This window comes from Mauremys reevesii, linkage group 3 (genome assembly GCF_016161935.1).
Source record: "Mauremys reevesii isolate NIE-2019 linkage group 3, ASM1616193v1, whole genome shotgun sequence".
Lineage (NCBI taxonomy): Eukaryota > Metazoa > Chordata > Testudines > Geoemydidae > Mauremys > Mauremys reevesii.
In genome coordinates, this window is record NC_052625.1 from 45,393,508 (window position 1) to 45,412,866 (window position 19,359).

Sequence of the window (19,359 nt, forward strand, 5' to 3'; positions counted from 1 at the left end):
GCCTGCAGAGGGCACTTTGAAGCTGGAAACGCTAATTCCCTGGAAGACTAGCAGCAGGCACTGCAGGGGTGAGTCTCGCTCTGTTACAGGCACAAATAAGTAATCTCCCCATTTTTTTAACAATTTATCACATTCATATGTGAGTCAAAGTTCTTTTAAATAAAGAGACCTTAACTCTGCCCTCTGTCCTACAGTTCTTTCACAATAAATAATAATATTGTTGAAATAAGCCTAGATTTCTCCAGAGATGATTTACTAATGTTGCGTCAGAAGGAATAAAAAGATAAATATGATTAACAATAATGTTTTAAATTCTGTCAACATGCTGTGCAGGGTACCACAAATGTTAAATTAATGAAACAGACAGTTCCTCTTTAAATGTTAAGTCAGTTTATTAAAGGATGATCTAATTATTATAATGGCTTCCAATACTAAATGAATAAAAGTGCTTGAGAAATAAATCTTTTTTTAATATTTTTTTAAAACATTCTGGACTAGCATTGTGGAGTTGAGCAAGAAACTTCCTTTTTGTACTTATCCTGCTGGGATTATAGGGCATGTTCTTGTAAGATGAGCCACGGCCTTTAGTTCAGGGCTTTTATTTACTTACATGAGGATTAGAAATAGTAACAGAGGGGAGCACAATCCTCAGGCATAGCTCCCATTGATTTCAAAGGGAAATTAGCCTATATAAGACTCTGTTGGAGGTGGCAGGATTTGGTCCAAATAATTATATTATCCAGAACTTTCATAGCCTCCATAGTTTCAGTGCTTTAGACACTGATGTCGTCTCTTAACTGCATCCCTTTACAAGTAAGAGTGAAGGCCAAGATTGTCAATCACGACTAGTGATTCTGGGAACCTCCATTTTTTTAGTGTCCAAATTGTGAATGCCAATAAAGGGGTCTGAATTTCTGAAAGTGCAGCGTACCCACTCTCTCAAAATCAGGCACCCTCTAAAGGTGTCTTCAGCACCCAATCTCATGAGCCACTTTTGAAAATCTTGACCTTAGCTTTTAGTTATGTGAACACTAGTTAGGTCAATGGGGTTGTACAGGTGTATCTGGAGCAAAATATTGTCCTGGGGTGCATAGACAAGAACCAGAACAAGGGCTCTTTTGTCAGCATGTGGGTGCAGCTAGACACATTCCATCTGTTACGTACTAAAGGAGCATCTTGGGGCTCCTAAGATCCTCAAATTAAAGTTATGCCTCCAAATTGAAGGAAGAATTTTGTTGCTTTTTCTGGTTCTGATGGCAGAGTCACTATGTCCCTAGAGGTTGCTGAGTTACCCCTTCTCACTGTGACTCTCAAAAATAATTCCAAAGAGAATTTTTTCTAAACTGATTTAAATTAAACTGGTGCAACTTCTTCCTGTAGACAAGTCCTCTGGAACCTAAATCCGATGAAACTTAGGCTCTGAAGTGCCTGAGGGCTTGTCCACGTGACAAAGTTGCACAGGGTGTGAATTTAAATCACTTGAATTAAATCGGTGCAAAAGACTGTGTGGATGCTCTTATTTTAGTATAAGAATGGCTTATTGTGGTTTAGCTTGAGTTGATTAGGAACAAGGTTAAGCTAAATCTTTTGTACTGGTTCAACTATATCGGTTTAAAAGCCAGTTCAAATGTTGTTGATGCAAATTCCTCATGAAGACAAATGCTAAGTAACTTTTGAAAATGGGACTTAGGCACTGAAATCATGTAAGCAGTTTGAAAAATGTACCACGTTTTCTCCTTTTGAAATAAATTTCGGTAGTCAGCATTGTAACAAACCTTCATAGTGTCAATGCAATTCAGTTCTCCTTGTCAGCTTCTGTACTTACTCCCTCACTTCTGAAGCTACATAGGGCTCACTTCAGTGTTTCATTTTAGGTCTGAATTCTGTGCTGCAGGCCCATATCACCCCCTTCCCCCCCAATCTTTAGAAAAGTCATTTACGTTGTGTTCTTTTCACTGCTCATGCCAGCCAGGAGTCATTACATAGCAGCATGCTGGTTTGCCTTTTCTTTAGCACAGAGGTTTACATGCTCCGCAGTGGATGTCTCACATGATTGTATATTATGTGACATTGTGCAAATGTCAACATAGTGCATTGTTCTTGCATTGAGGAGATTCTTGGGGAGAGGCTGCTGTAACAGGGAGTTTTCTCCTGAGGTGATTTAGCCAAAGTCTTTATGCTAACTGGTAACGGGAACAGGGAGGAGGGGGAATATTGAGGAGATTTTTCAAAGAGGCATTTAGATGCCTGATTCCTAGTTAAAGGCAACAGGAGTAGGGCATGTCTCCCTATACCATTAACCGAGGACCAGATTCTCCTCTCCCCCATCCTAGTTCTTTACCTCTGCAGGACAGCCTAGTTCTCATAGGAACCATGATGGCCAGGAGGTCCCCAAACCCAGGCTATCCTGGAACACTTGTATGGGGATGGCACAGTGGGGAGGGACAAACAATATATATCATTGCAGGCTGCTTGCACTTGTGCCAGCTTCTTCTGGGTGTTGGGAGAAGGGGTGACTCTGGTGAATCTGGCTGTCCTGCTCCTCCAAATCTCAACAGCTGGAACCGTGCAGAGTCCCCACAGAAGAGCTTTCATGGGGTACCCCTCCATCATGACTCATACTGAAATCTGCATGAGCAAGCCTCATTCCACCTAGTTATATGTAAGAGAATGGGCGGGGAGGAAGGGCTGAGTAAATTATGTGGCTGTGTTCATAAATGAAAGGAGCGCTTTTCCTCATTAAAGGCCTGTTCCAAAACCAATTGAAGTCAGGAAAGACTTCCACTGATTCCAGTGGGCTTTGGATCAGGCTCTAAGCTGGCAGATTATTAGTATAATGATGCTATTCATTGTTACAGAGCTCTTGAGGTTCCAAACAACTTTACAAACACTTACAGATTAGGCCTTTCTCTCTCTACTGCTCTGGGAGAGATGTAAATATTATTGAACCCATTTTACAGTGGAAAACAGGCTCAAAGATGTTCAGTGACCTACTCAAAGTCACATGGGTCAAGTCCTTCTCTGAGTCACACCCTTTACAACTTCAGTGGAGTCATGGGAGTTCATGGAATTTAAGTCATAGCAGCTTGTGGTTCACAATGAGTATGCTGGGACAAGAACCCAGGAGACCCAGTCCCCTATTCCCTGCCTAGGTAATATGTGAGCTCTCTGACCACTAGGCAACACTCCTCCTTCACCATATCTTGGCTCTGGGACAGTTGACTATTTCCTGCTTTAATAAATAGCTAACCAGTATTTTTCCTTCTTTTCTAGGATCCCAGCTAGCCATGGTCCCCAAGTATTCCATGATGGGTCCTTTCAGAGGACACATGAGTATCAAAAGTAGCCGTAAGTACTAAAATGAATACTTGCATGATTACTGCAAGCTCTATGTTTCAGATGATAATATAACTATTTGTGGGACCTACATTCATTTTGTGGAAATGGCATTATTTAATAGGAAAAGTTTAGTGGTTAAAGAGATAAAGCAGACAGTTGTCTATACCATGAATGACTGCCCCAGCTAATGATTATATTGAACAAGAAAGATTTTGCAAGCAATCCAGCTTAGGATCTTGGCCTGGAGCAACTTTAGAGCAACTGAAATTTCCCTTTTAAGTGCATCCCACCCCTCAGCCTTACCCCACAAGCTCACTAAGGGTTTAGTCCTGCAGTCCTTTCATGAAGGCAGGCAAGAAACCTCCACCAGTCCTAGTGCCTCCTGTTCAAGAGCCAGACACAGTCAGAGCCATGTACTCTCTTAGTACCAGGAATGCTGCCTGTAAGGGCCCCTAGAGTGGAGAACACGGGGGGCAGAGAGCAGGCCACTCCCCCCACAACAGGTTCCCCCACAGCAGCCACCAAAGCTGGCCACCTGCACAGGGGAACATATGCTGCATTCCCTGGACAATCAGGCTGCACTATGGTTGGGAGCTGTCTCAGGCCCAGTGCCTGCCAGAGCTCCTCCTGCAGGGTTATCCCTGAAAATCTCAACAGAAATAATCACTCAGTAAAAGGGTAGCTGGGGATAATTACACAATTAAATAAAAACGCCCAAATAAGAGGCTCTACCAATGTGTATGGCAGCCATCACTGTGGCGTCTCTGCTGATAGGTCATTATTATTGTTCTGTGTACACCTAGTAGCACCTAGGAGCCCTAGTAATGGACCAGGACCCTATTTTGCTAGGTGTTGTACAAACACAGACCAAAATGGTGGACCCAGCCCCAAACAGCTTATGATCCAAGTATATGACAAGAGACAACAGGTGAGTACAAATAGATGGGGGAGCGTAAGACACTATGAGACAATATAGGCATGATAGGCAGTGATCTCAGCACACCAGCTGCCTAACCATAACCCCTTCTCCCGACTTGCATCCATTTAGTGTACACACTTCTGGGGAGGGACTGTCCGTCTGTGTGTATGTAGATTGCTTCTGGCACATGGTGAGTGCTACCACAGTTTAAACAACAGTAATAAAAAAAATAATGCCCTCAGTCCTTCCTTACGCAAAACTCTCATCCCAAAGAGCCAGTTTTGAGAGAATTTCCAAGGGGATTTCACTTTTTTTTTAAATTCTGTCACAAGGAGGATTATGAAATCTAGAATCATACAAATGTAGGGCTGGAAGAGAGACTGAGAAGTCATCAAGTCCGGCTCCATGCACTGAGGTAGGACCATGTAAACCTATATGATCCCTTAACAGATGTTCGTCCATGTTCTTAAAAACCCGCAATGATGGGGATTCTGTACATTCCCTTGAAAGCCAATTCCAGAGTTAGAGAGTTTTTCCTAATATCTAACCTAAATCTCCCTTGCAGCAGTTTAAGCCCCCTGCTACATGTCATAACTTCAGTGAATGTGGAGAACAATTGATCACAATCATCTTTATAACAGCCCTTAACATATTTGAAGACTTATGAGATCCCCCCGCATTCTTCTTTTCTCAAGCCTAAACATATCCACATTTTTTTTTAACCTTTCTTCAGGGGTAAGGTTTTCTAAACTTTTTGTCATTTTTTGTTGTTTACTCTCCCCTGGACTCTCTCCAATTTGTCCACATCTGTCCTAAAGTGTAATGCCCAGAACTGGACACAGTACTCCAGTTGAGGCCTTGCTAGTACCATGTCAAGCAGGACAATTACCTCCAGTGTCTTATATACAACACAATGATATTAGCCTTTTTTGCAACTGCATCCCATTGTTGACTCATTCAGTATATGAACGACTGTAACCCGCAGATCCTTTTCAACAGTACTACCTCCTAGCCAGTTCTTTCCCATTTTGTAGTTATGCATTTGAGTTTTCCTTCCTAAAGTTAACACTTTGCACTTGTCTTTATTGAATTTCATCTTGTGGAATTAAGACCTATTCTCTAATTTGTCAAGGTCATTTAGAATTCTAATCCAGTCCTCCAAAGTGCTTGTATCCTCTCCTAACTTGGTGTCATCAACAAATTTTATAAGCATACTCTCCTCTCTATAATTCAAGTCATTAATGAAAACTTTGAATAGCACTGGACCCAGAACTGACCCTTATGGGACCCCACTAAATACGTCCTCCCAGTGACACTGAACCATTGGTAACTATTCTTTGAGTATGGTCTTTCAAACACTTGTGCACCCACCTAATAGTAAATTTGTCTAGACTGCATTTCCATAGTTTGTTTATAAGAATGTCAGGTGGAACTGTGTCAAAAACCTTACTAAAAATGAAGGTATATCATATCTAATGCTTCCCCCATCCACAATCCACTAGGCCAGTAACCATGTCAAAGGAGGAAATTAGTTTGACTTGGCATGATTTGCTCTGGACAATTCCATGCTGTCTATTCCTTATAATCCTATTATCCTCTAGGTGCTTACAAACTAATTGTTTAATAATTTGTTCCATTATCTTTCCAGATATCAAAGTTAGGCTGACTGGTCTATAATTCCCCAAATCCTCGTTCTTCCCCTTCTCTAGTTCTCTCGGTCCTCATTTATCTACCATAAAGAAATGGTTCTGACGTTGCCTCAGCTAGTTCCTTAATTGTAATCAAGGATGAATTTCATCAGGCCATGCTGACTTCAAACACATCTAACTTATCTAAACATTCTTTTACTTGTTCCCTCTTTTAGCATGCGCTTCTTCCCCCTTATTGTTACTATTAATTGTGTTGAGTATCTGGTTACCATTAACTTTTTTTGTGAAGCAAAATAGGCATTAAACACCTCAGCCTTCTTGATGGCATCAGTTATTATCACTCTATTTAGGTGTAACTCATTTTGTGCCTTAGCCTTTCTGATTTTGTCCATACTTGCTTGTGCTGTACTTTTGTGCTCCTCCTTAGGAATTCATCCATGTTTCCACTTTTTGTAGGATTCCTTTGTGATTTTCAGGTAATTAAAGAGCTCCTGATGGAGCCATATTAGTCTTCCTATCTTTCCTTTGCATCAGAATAGTTTGCAGTTGTGCCTTGAGTATTGTCTCCTTGAGAAACTGCCAGTACTCTTCAACTCATTTTTCCCTTAGATTTTCTTCCTATATGATCTTATCTACCAGTTCCCTGAATTTGCTAAAGTCTGCTTTTTTGAAGTCCATTTTGTTTATTCTACTGCTCTCACTCCTTTCTTTCCTGAGAATCATAACATCTATCATTTCACCCAAGTTGCCGTACATCTGCGGATTTCCTACCAGTTCCTTGCTGTTGGAGAGAATCAAGTCTAAAATTATCAGAGGGGTAGCTGTGTTAGTCTGGATCTGTAAAAGCAGCAAAGAGTCCTGTGGCACCTTATAGACTAACAGACGTATTACGAAGTTATGAATACCCCACTGGGGGACACACGCGTTGTCCACATCCGACGACGAAGTGGCACGGTATTCTCACCAGCTCTCCTCTACTCATGTTGTTATATAGGGTGCCACAGGACTGCTTTTTTGCTTTTTTAGTAAAATTGTTGTTTCCCTGGTTACTTCCTCCACTTTCTGAAATAAAAAGTTGTCCCCAGTATATTCCAGGAACTTATTGTAAATTTTGTGTTTTGCCATATTACTTTTCTAGAAGATGTTTGGGTAGTTAAAGCTACTATCAAGACTTGTGTTTTGGATCGTTCTATTATTTGTTTTAGAAATGCCTCATCCTCTTCCTGACTTGGTGGTCTATAGTGGACCCCTACCATGATGTCACCCTTATTTTTCTATCCCTTTTATCTTTACATAGAGACTTTTAACTGGTCTGCCTTCATATCTCCTTCTGGACCTTAGAACAAGTGTATATATTGTTGATATATAATGCAACAGGTCCTTCCTGCCTGTCCTTCATGAGCAACCTGTACCCCTCAATACTGATATTCCAGTCATGACAGACTTATCCCACCAAGTCTCTGTGATTCCAATTAAGTTCTAATTTAGGTTATGGACTAATACTTCCAGTTCATTCCCCATACTCCTTGCATTCATGTATAGACACCTGAGATGTGGAGCAGATTCCCCCACTGATTTCCCTTTTGTTGCTTCTAAGACGCTGTTATAATTTTCCACGTCCCCAACAACATCTAACCTTCACATAAGGTTGCCTTTTTATGCTTACCTGTGGGCTTTTGTAACCTGCCCCCATTGAGCCTAATTTAAAGCCCTCTTCACTAGGTAGATGAGTTGGTGTGCAAAGCTGTTGTTCCTCTTCTTAGTCAAGTGGACCCCCCTCTCTTCCCAGCAAACCTTCTTCCCACAACAGCATCCCAAAGCCCTCCCATAAACACTATCTGTGCAGCCATGTGTTCATCTCCAGTATGCACATGTCCCTGTCTGGGCCCTTACCCTCAACTGGGAGGATAGATGAGAACACAACCTGCCCCCAAGAGTCCTTCACCCTTGCTCTCAGAGCCCTGCAGTCAGAGCTGCTCTGTGCAGGGGAATACTGGGAAGTATAATTATTGTCCATGTGGATGAGCAGCATGGAATAGCAGTCAGAGGGATGGATGAGCCTCAGCAACCGCTTGTGACATCTCAAACATAAGCTCCAGGCATGCAGCACACCTCCTGGGTCATCATGTCAGGTTGAGAGATGGATGCCTCCCCCACCCCAGAAGAGAGTCCCCAACCACCAGCAGCCTACGCCTCCTCCTCTTGGGTGCCATGGCTGTGAGCCTCCCAGCTTTGGAGGCAGATGGCTCCTCTTTAGCCATTGGGGTCTACTACTCACCTTCTGTTGCCAGTACAGCATATCTGTTCTTCACCTCCATGGACAGGAAACCATTGGGATGAGTGAGGTGGAGCACAGTCCATTGACCAAGGTGGCCAGCAGACAGTCTCCTCCCCATAGAGCAGCTGGTTCTTCTTCCTCTGGTGCTGCTGTAGTCATCTATAGTCACCTAACATCCTGTCTCAGATGTTTCCACATGCGCCCTGTCGAGGAATTCCTCATCCTCCTGGATGCAACACAGACAAGCTGCCTCCTCCTGCAGCTCTCTTACCTGCTTCCTGAGGAACTCCACCAACAGACACCTCTCACACCAGATAGTTTTGCCCACCTGACTTTTGCCGTCGGGGACATGCAGGCCACATTCCCAGCGAGTCAAAACTAGGGCTTGAGTGGAAGCCTGTCTGGTGGGGGGTCCACAATTGCAGGCAGAGGAAGAGTTGGCAGTGATGTTGGTGATATACCATTTTCCTCTCACTGTGGCTTCTTCCTTGTAGAATATCTACCTTCCTGCCTTCCTCCACTGACAAAATTTCTTAGTCTCCCAGCTGCCTTCATCTTACCAGTCACTGAGAGCCTGTGTGCTTTTTAAATTGTGAGCCCCACACACAGCTAGAATGGGTGACTGAATCCCTCTCACTCAGCTGCTTCTAATCACTGGCCTAGTCAATCAAAAACTGCACTGCTCTCACTTCAAAGAGCCCTGCTAGAGCTCTTCAAAGAGCCATGCTAAAAAAAGCAGGTGTTAACTCACCTAACTGTGTATCTTGAAGCTGGGACAAGGTGGGTGAGGTAATATCTTTTATTGGACTGACTTCTGTGGGTGAGAGAGACAAGCTTTTGAGCCACACAGAGCTCTTCTTCAGGGCTTGAAGCTAATGTTTGTGATATTATTTGAGAGATGTATTCCAGCTACACCAGTTTTCCTTAGACTAAATTGAGCTGGAAACGACTTGTAAAATGACATAATTGTTCTAAAGAAGCAAAAGTGACTCTTCAACGATTTCCTCTTAGTCTCTCCTTTGGGAGAGTTGTTGGTGACTTATCTAGTTTAACATGAGAAAACACAGCTCATTATATGCCATAGGTACTATAATGTTTTCAATGCTTGGCGAATAAGCTTTGATATTAACTATTTTTTAAATAGAAACAACAGCTTTCACTGTGACCCAGGGGAAGTATCTTCTTGGACAACTCATTGGGAGTTAGGCTGAGGAAAGGGGAAGTAGTTCAGTTTTTGTATGGTGACAAATCAGCTAATTTTACTGGGGATTTTTTTGTTTTGTTTTAAATCTTCAAACATTTTATTAAGTTGAGGAAATACATGAGTTAAAAGATATTAGACGTATCTGTAGTAGCCCCATATTAAGCCTACATTGAGATTTGCACATAGGACCCAGCAAAACACTTAACATGTGTGTAACTTTAAGCACCTGTACACAGGGCCCACTGGTACCATGGTGCCGGCCAAGGAGCCTGGTGCCACTGCACCTGCTGTGGCACTGGCGAAGCAGGCTGTTCAGGCTGATTAGCCTATCCCGTCGACTGATGACTATGAAGGGAGGCCAGGCTGGCGGAGATCCCAGCATGGAGAAGCAGCTGCTCCGGCAAGGTGCTGGCGATCGATGCCCAGGACTGCGTATGAACAAAGCTCTTCAGTCAGTTTGATTGGCAGCAAAGGTCCTTTATTTCTCTCCAGCATACATCTTTATACTCTTGAAGCAGGCAAGCAAGCAGTTGCTAATTGGTTAACAAAATTAACACACCCGCAGCTGTAACTTCATAGAACTAGCCAAGGCCAACTTCTCAAAACAAAGCTCAAAGCCTAATTAACCCATCCTAAAAACCTAAACATCTTAGCTTCCCACACTACCAGCTGCCAAGCTAGCAAAATATTCCCAACACCTCCCCCCTCTACCCAAAATCAAAAAGGAGGGAAAGAAAAAAGGAATAAAAACATAAGCAAAACATTTCCAACTTATTACAGCATAACACCACAATCTATCACAAGCCAAAATTAAAACTTTATAAAGCCAACCTATATAACCATGCAATTCTTAACATAACCCCAACAACACCAAACAAAAACAAAGCACAACAAATAAATGGTGTAAAATCTACAGGAGTCCCCCCTTCTCTATAGCACACCAACTTGTGGCAAACTTCTATTACCAAATCATCCCTCAGATGTCAGGTGATCAAACTGACACTGAGGGAGGGGGGGGTCCTAGAAAAACACAACATAAACCACATAAAACGCAAAAGACAATTCTGGCCAGAAAAACAAACAAACAAACACCACAAAACAAAACATAAAACACATAACATAAATTTAACTCTATAAATAAATGCATGGTACATAAAATGCTATGCAGCTAACACCAATTTTCTTAATATCTAAAAAACAAAACAAAACTACCCCTACTGGGCAAGCAATCATTACATACAATATACAAATACCCTTAGTACCATCAGGCAAAAAAAAATTACATCATCAATTAAATCATTTACAGTAATACAATTGCATCCTAACTTACTTCTAGATTCAAAGCTATTCACAGCGTAAGGGTTCTTACTATTAACTTCTACCTTTAAACCCAAAAAAAAATCACCACTTATATATCCTTAGCCTAATACAATTACAATTACATAGCACAATATACAAGCTTCAATTAATGCAACAAAATTATTTATAACCAAACAATTGCAAACTAATTTCTTTGCCTAAATTTATTTACAAACATTTCAAAAACACCAAAAACTTTCCTCTTTAGCATCTTTACAAAATTCAACTGCTATTCCCTCCAGCAACCACAGAGTTAACTTTGTACTCTGCCTAACATTACTCGCTAGTAGTTAATTACCTTTTCTATCAACTACACCCTCAAGGTTATCAACCAGTATTCCAAGCTTGTTGTCTGTTGCCCGCGCCTGGGCCCGATCCTTTTTTCCTCCTCAAGTTCTCTATCTATTGCGTGCCTGCCTGGGCCCGATCCATATTTCCTCTTGCTAAACCATTCCTTTATGGACACCAACTTATCCCACTATCAATTTAGCTAGGAGGGTGTACTTCTTAACTAGCCCCTACCCTTCTGGTATCTTCTGTAAACAACTATCTGTACTTTCATCAAATATCAAACAATCATACAACTGCCAATAATCAGTACATAATACAGAATTTACAAAAATCTAAAAAGGCTAACAAAAGCACTTTACATAAAGGTATTTTGGGTCACATAAATTCAAAGCCATTTTCCCAAATTACCTAAATTTATGCCTAAATAACACCATAAACTCCCCCCCCCCTTTGAGAATACTCAACAAACCTTTTGGCTGAGTTTTCTCAAACTTTAAAAACAAAAAACAATTAGGCTCTAAAAAACAGGGGTTAGTAATGGGGTGGGGTAAGATCATTTACAATCCAATTAGGGAGGGCAATACATGCTAAAAAAAATTCCACAACACAGGGCGCAGCCTGTAAAATAAACCCCAAAATCAAATCAATACCACAGTTTTTAGCAGGAGTCCAAAATTTTTTCCTGCCAGTGTGCAATTCTTTGCTTCTTTACCAGGGTCAGTTCTCAATGCCCTTTTAGTCAGGAATTTCTAGACATTGGCAATATCAATGATGTGAGTGTTTTTTCTTCTGTTCCACCACCATCGTGGTTCAAGTTCTGAAATTATCAGGACATCATCCTATACATTCAGGCAAAGCAAAAATTATCTCAATCAATTAAATCATTCAGGGAGGATCAAACAAAAAGGATCCTGGCACAGCTAACAAGCAGTTGTCCTCCAGGGGCTCAGGGTGTGTACATCTTGTTGCTTTCTCAGTCATTCCATCCACCATTGCAGCAGTCATCTCTAATACTGACACTGTTGCAGTTTCTTCAGTCCTACTGTTTGCAGCCTCAAATCCTGAATGAGCAGTGGTAATATCTTGGACTAGTTCAGGAAATAGTTTTCCAGGCACTGCTTCTAAAGGCTTTAAAGTTTCAGCTGAGGTTTCCATAGATGTTACAGTTTCTGCAATGATTTGTTCTTCAATTGCTGCAGCTGTAACAGGCACAAATGTTTTTTGAGCCCCAGAGCTTTCAATACTAAAAATGGGTGAGCCAGTATCTGCCAGCTGCACAGCTAAATTCTCTTGCTCCTCTTCGTCTCCCTTTCCACACACAGGCAGTTCTTGAGGACACATGTCGCTCTGTAGAGGGGCCCCATTTACAACGGCCCCTGGGCATTCTGATACTAGGTTAGATGGCGCATCTCCTACATCATTCTGCATGGGGGCCTCAGCTGCAACCGCTCCAGTGGGCGCTGATTCCAAGGTAAACACAGGATCTTCTACCTCTGTCATCACAGGTGCCTCAGTTACCCCACTCTGCATTGCATCCCCAATAAAAGCTTCCTGAGTGATCTGCTGCCCATCGGATCCCTGAAGCCGAACAGTTCGGATGGGCTTGTAATGTCCATAGCAAAGGCAATTTGGGAGGGCCGTGGATCCAAACCCTCGAGATCCGCGGTCAATCAAAGTTGATCTGGTCACAAATCCCTTGAAAGGTATTAACTGAGCAAGACTTGTACCAGCAGTTATAGTGACAGGGGACAAAATTATCCCAATATTCCCGGCATCAATAAGGCCAGGCAAAACAAAAATACCTTGTTTTGATGTTGACGATCAAAAGGGCACTCAGTCCAAATCCTAATGGACCATCGATGTTGGAAGGAAGAACTTGAACCTCGTCAGTCTCTAAAACTACATCTGTCGCTGTGGCCAAGTCCACTCCGCACTGCCACGGGTTGCTCCGTGAGGTGTTCCAGGCAGCCGGGTTGCTGGTTGGAGGCACCAGTGGTGTTCCATCCTTCATGTCCAAACTTATCACATCGCGCCAGTTGCAGCTTCAGGTAACACATCAGAGGCCCGCTGCTCATTTTGCATAGGGCAGTCCCGGGAAATGCCCGGTTTTCCGCCCGCTGTCGCCCGAGCACAGTGCAGAGGCCTGTGCCTTAGCATGAATTGCTGCCTATCCGCCTCCTCAAGCAGGCCCTACCACATGCCTCAATCATTTCCATCAGGGTCGCAGTCTTGGGCAAGGTGGCTAATATGCAAGTGGGATTTGCATTCTGGGTTGCAAGATCAAGTCCAACTGCAGTTCTGGCCTCTGGCGTCAGATTAGAGATCTATCAATAGCCTCTCAAAGGCGATCCAAAAAGGTGGAATAAGGTTCCATGGGCCTTGCATAATTTTAGCGCATCTGGGGCACCGCTTTAAAGGCAGCCAAAGCCAGTTCCTGCGACTGCTGCAGGATCCGGGATCGAGGCGGGCTTGCAAATGCGGGTCAACCTCCCAAAGCATATCAGTAGTGGCCACGCGCCGAGGATCATCATCCGACAAATCCAAATTGCGGACAAGAGCCAAGTCGACCCTCTTAGCCCAATCATCTTTCCACAACAGTTTCTGTATAGGTGTAAGAAGCATATCAGCTAGCTTAATGACACATTGCTTGTCCAGCAAACACCTGTTCAATGATAGACTGTACATACAGATTATCTAGCCCATAAGCCATGATCGATTTCTGTGCCTCACGGATCAACTTCCAGTCCAAAGGGGCCCACCGTCTATGATTAGGGTGTTGAGGGTCTGGCGTAATCACCGGAAAGGCCTCAGGTGTTAGACCTTCAAGGATGGCTTCTCTTAAAACCCCATGCCAGCGCTGTACCGATCCGGAGGGTCCCCAGTTGGAGGGTCCCCAGGCCAGGCGGGGCAAAGCACTTGTGAAGATGCGATCGCGATGATCCAGGTGGAAAACCTTCCAATTGGTCCAACTTGTCACATATATGCTGCAGCTGTCGACCCTGGCGCTCCATCTCCTTATAGAAGGCATCAGACTGAGTAAACTGAGTAAACGTAGTCAAATCGATATGGGTTCGATGGCACATGTTCCACCCGAGCCTCCTCTGTCCCCTGCAATCGTGGCACCCCAGGCCCCGTGGACACGGCATGGCTTTGGAGGGGGCATACGCAAGGCTGTCTCCATAGGCTCGGGCGACGGGACCGTAGCAGGATCAATCATGTCGGGCCGATAGCCACATTGGAGGGTAGTGGGGCCGTGGGGCAACATCATCCATGGGGAAAGCCAAAGGTATCACCGTGTCCTCACCACCGAAAAACTCTCTGGCTCCAACCGCAACACAGAAGGCATTCCGCAAAGCTCAGAAAGGGCCGCCTGCACTCCTGTCTCGAGTTTCTACTATCTCCTTCGCCTTATTCCATACTGGACTCAGGAGAAGGCCTCCTTATCGCCCTGAGCCACCGACTTGCCCAAACAGTTTGATCAAAATTGTACTTGGTTGAACAGAAAGTCCCCTTCTCCGTCCCCACCGCAGCAGACGCGCATCAAATATTCATGCACCGTCCTTTCTTCCGCTGATGCAGCAGTTCCCATGTTAGCTGCTCACCTCTGGGCTGGGGTGTGCCTCCTTTCAGACGCCCGCCACTCGACACTGAGCTCAGGTGCGCCTCCAACACTGAACTCAGGTGCACTGAGCTCAGGTGCGCCTCCTAGCCGCTCGACACTGAGCTCAGGTGCGCCTCCTTTTCTTCTTTTCAGTTCAGGCCACCAACACTATCCTCATTGTCACCATTTGTTGCATCGCAGGCGTATATGAACAAAGCTCTTCAGTCAGTTTGATTGGCAGCAAAGGTCCTTTATTTCTCTCCAGCATACATCTTTATACTCTTGAAGCAGGCAAGCAAGCAGTTGCTAATTGGTTAACAAAATTAACACACCCGCAGCTGTAACTTCATAGAACTAGCCAAGGCCAACTTCTCAAAACAAAGCTCAAAGCCTAATTAACCCATCCTAAAAACCTAAACATCTTAGCTTCCCACACTACCAGCTGCCAAGCTAGCAAAATATTCCCAACAGATACCCGTATCGCGATGGGCTACAATGGCCTCTCAGAGATGAGGACCTCTGGTGCCATCTGTCCTGGTCTCGACAGGGCCCGCTCTCCTCACGAGGTCTATGGTCCCTTGAGGCAGAGCGGTGCCTGGAACCCCTGCCAGTCGGAACCCAGCCACACAACCTGGTGGGGGTTGACAGGGACCAGAGCAGACTGCGCATGGGGCGGTCGCTGATCGGCAAATGGCATTAGGAACATTCCCCAGACTGCAAACGATACTGATCAGGTGGCGACTGTGGAGATCCAAGTGGTGGCTTGCCTGTGGACCAGGGAGCCAACGGTGGTGGTCCCCTGGTACTGTCAGAGATATGATGTCCCAGGCCGCTTGCAGGGCCTCCGATGTGGAGGGGACCTGAACATCCAGGGAGGTCAGCACTGAGTGGACCAGGCTGCTCCGCTCAACCTGAGTCTGAAGCCTGGAGGCCGACAGAGATCGAGAACTGCCCAACGTGGATCTAGTCTCTCCCCGGTCTAGCTCCGATATCTCGGTGGAGAAGACCTCTTCTTAGCCTTCTTGGCATGCACCGCAGACAGGGAGCGGTGCCAACTGGTGGAAGGCACTGAAGGTACTCGGTATATGGTACTCAGTGCCGACTCGGAGCGGTGCACTGGAGTCGGGGTCAACATCCACTCCATCAGAATGGCTCGGAGCCGAAATGTCTCTTTCCTTCTTGGTCCGAGGCTTGAATGATCTGCAAATCTTGCAGCGATCGCTGAGATGGATTTCCCCCAGACAGCGTAAACAGTCCATGTACAGATCACTCACTGGCATCAGCCGCCTGCAAGTGTCACACGACTTAAAGCCCGGGGCACAGGGCATGCCCCAACCCGGGTGCACTAAGCTAAACTAACACTACTCTAAACTACTTTAACTACAGGTACTACTAACTATGAACGAACAAGAGTTCAACAGGAAAGCTGCAGCCAAGCTGGAGCAGAGCAGTTTTGATGCACCTTCACTGGCGACAAGGTGGCACGGAGGGTGGGGGGAGTGTACAGTGCCCCTTATACTACACCATAGAGGCGCCACTCCAGGGATCCCTAGGGGTGCTCCCCTATGGGTACTGCTAGGGGAAAAACTTCCAGTATCGGTGCACGTGGCGAGCACATCTGTTGTGGAATGCATGTGAGCAATCATTCGAAGAAAAAACAGTGATAAATGTCGCAACACTGATTCTTTTTCTCTCTCATTTTGAGATGTCTCTCAAGTAATTTATTGTAGTTTAACATGTCTTATTGCATGATGACTAATTACCCAGCCTTCATAGATTGAACTACGGTAGATTTCTTCTACACATGATGTTTGAAGAAAATCTCATGTCGGAAGATGTTCTCCATCATAAATCTGGAAGTAGCAATACTAAAGTTTGATTCAAAATGACAGTGATAAAACACATTTCTTCCATTTGGCTGATAAACCAAAATGATTTGAAAAGCATGTAAGAGGTGACTTTGTTCTTCACTGTGCTTTTAACTGAAAATACTTTTCCACTACCCTTAGCTTCTCCGCTAGAATTCTACTTTTTTGCTGTTTACAAAAGACACTAGCAAGTCAACTTTTTTGTTCATACTTTATAATAAGGGTACTGGAATTATACTGTCGTTACAGTGTGGTTACACTGTACATATTACCCCCAATAGTATGATATCTGAGCACCTCACCGTTTTAATGTATATACCCTCACAACACCCCTCTGAGGTAGGGAAGTACTACTATGCCCATTTTACAGGTGGGGATCTGAGGCACAGAGAGGCTAAATAACTTGCCCAAGGCCACACAGGAAGTTCAGGGAATTGAACCCATTAACACTTTTTATTATTTCTTATGTAGGAGCAGAGTGCCCACAATTTGTTTTACTGCAAAAATTATAGTAATTTTTCTGATCCAAGAAAGAATCATATTTTATGAAAGACAAGAAATGAAAAGTATTATAGTCTTACCAAACTGTGTGTCTTCAGCTTCTCAAGTTCAGGGCCGTAATTAATTTTGGGAAGGATGTTCCTCATGCAAATGGATTTTCCAGACAATTTTCTCCTTCTAATATTGTTTTCATTATTACACTGTTCTTCTGCCATGCTCTATTTTTTTTCTGCATGTATTAAAACCAGCCTGTCACAGCAGATCAGCAATGGATTTTGGTGTTTCCCAGAAAGAAAACTATATCTTTAGTGACAAGGGTGTAAGTCACCATACCTCTGTTGATTGAACTTAATGGAGCTGTGCTAATTTACATAGCTAAGGCTATGGACAGATAGCTACAAATATTTTGTTTTGATTATTGTAAAACATTTGCGAATGCAAGGATAAGCCTGTGTAGAAAAAAATCCTACAGTTAGCAAAACATATGAAAAATTGTGCTTTTGAGATTTTGCAGATAACTCCAATAACTATGAAATATTACGGGCCCGATAGTGAGCCTTTTACTCATATTGGTGAGTATTTATTTCCATGAGTGATAATGTCTGAAATTGGACTGCTCATTGGTATAACTACTCACCAGTATGAATAAGTCGCTCACAATCTAGCTTTATGTTAATCTGCCTCAAATGTGGGATCCCATTGTGATGTCTTTGCTCTCATTCAGTAGTATCTTAGATCACAAGTAGTCCCCTTGACTTCAATGGGACTGAACATACTTATGCTGTAACACAATGGTTCTCAAACTAGAGCCTCTGCTTGTTCAGGGAAAGCCCCTGGCTGGCTGGGCCGGTTTGTTTACCTGCCGTGTCTGCATGTTCAGCCAATCGCAGCTCCCAGTAGCTACGGTTCATCGCTCCAGGCCAGTGGGAGCAGCAGAAAGCGGCATGGGCTGAGGGACATACTGACTGCCGCTTCCTGCAGCCCCCATTGACCTGGAGCAGGGAACTGCGGCCACTGAGAGCTGCGATCGGCCGAACCTGCAGATGCAGCAGGTAAACAAACCAGCCCAGCCCACCAGGGCTTTCTCTGAACAAGCGGCAGGCCTAGTTTGAGAACCACTGCTGTTACTTACTATTCAGTATGAATAAAGATACCACAATCAAACCCTTGTTTTGCACTGCTAAGTTCTAAAGAGTTTTATAGCAATCTTACCTTCATGTCTATGGGCTGTACAGTATGTGCCTGTTTTCTCCATAGTAATAAAATGCCATCTGGCTAGAACCTTGACTTGTGCTTACATGTTCTGTGCATAGTATCGGAACTAGGGTTCGTGAGCCAGAATAAGGCCTTGTTCCTGCAACCGACAGTATTCAGATATGCCACTGTGTCGGGATACCCCACTGAAGACAGCTGGGCTCTGTGCTAATGCCTTTGCACAGTGAATTGCAGTGACAGGATATTAAATAAAAACAAGATGAGGACACAAAGCATCAGTGTTCAGATCCTTCTTTCTGCTCTTTCTTGTATAGTTGTTTACATGCTCAAAGTGCTCAAAATGCTATACCAACATTAATTAAGCCTTAATGCACATATTTGTCAGTAGGATAATCCCTGGTTTGTAGATGAGGGACTATGAGCAGCAGAGAAGGCTACACAGCAAGTCAGTGACAGAGCCAGTGTTAGTCCCAGACTCCCAACCCTGTACTCTTTTTCCAACTTAATCATTTAGTTTCAAACTTTTAATTTAACTACAACTATACCTTGAGGACATGGAGGATAAATCAATCAATTATTTACTTCACTCAGCTACAAAGCTGAATCTGAATAGGTCGGGCTAATTACCTTATTAAGAAGTTTTCTGCGTCTGTTTATGTAAAGATCCAAGTCAAGTTCTATTTCTAGCCTCCAGTATTCTGTATAAAATTTGTTACTGTTATCTGCCAAAGACTGACCATCCACAAAGCCTGGGTCATGCTTGGAGAAAGAATCGTGGACTAGAAAATTACTGTACATTGTTCAGAAAGGGGTTAGAATAGAATGGAGAGTGCTCTCATATAAAAAACTGATGGAAAGGCATTCATTTAAGCCTCTAGATACCATTTTCCACCTCCCCTGCTGAAATACATAAATCAGTCACACATCTATCCTCAGTCCTGCTGGCAGACCACATGCCTGTACAGAGTTGCACTGACTTCAGTTCACATGGGCAAAGGGGGCCACTGTGTGGTTCTGGGTTCAGGATCGAGACCTAATACAACTGGGATCCACAACAGCCTCACTATTAGTCCTACATAAGAGAGAAGAATTTACTGCCCTATTCTCTCCATTGTTTTTGGCATTAGGCAACAAA

At 43.8% G+C, this 19,359-nt stretch overlaps 1 protein-coding gene across 3 annotated transcripts in view; it reads left to right on the plus strand.

Moving 5' to 3' along the window:
- Positions 1-19,359, plus strand: part of LOC120401980 (spermatogenesis-associated protein 7 homolog) — a 114,269-nt gene that overhangs the window by 20,292 nt on the left and 74,618 nt on the right. For all 3 annotated transcript variants that reach the window (XM_039532272.1, XM_039532276.1, XM_039532273.1), the window contains exon 2: positions 3,274-3,348. In XM_039532272.1, coding sequence (XP_039388206.1) covers positions 3,274-3,348 — 75 coding nt within the window. The remainder of the gene's footprint in view (positions 1-3,273; positions 3,349-19,359) is intronic.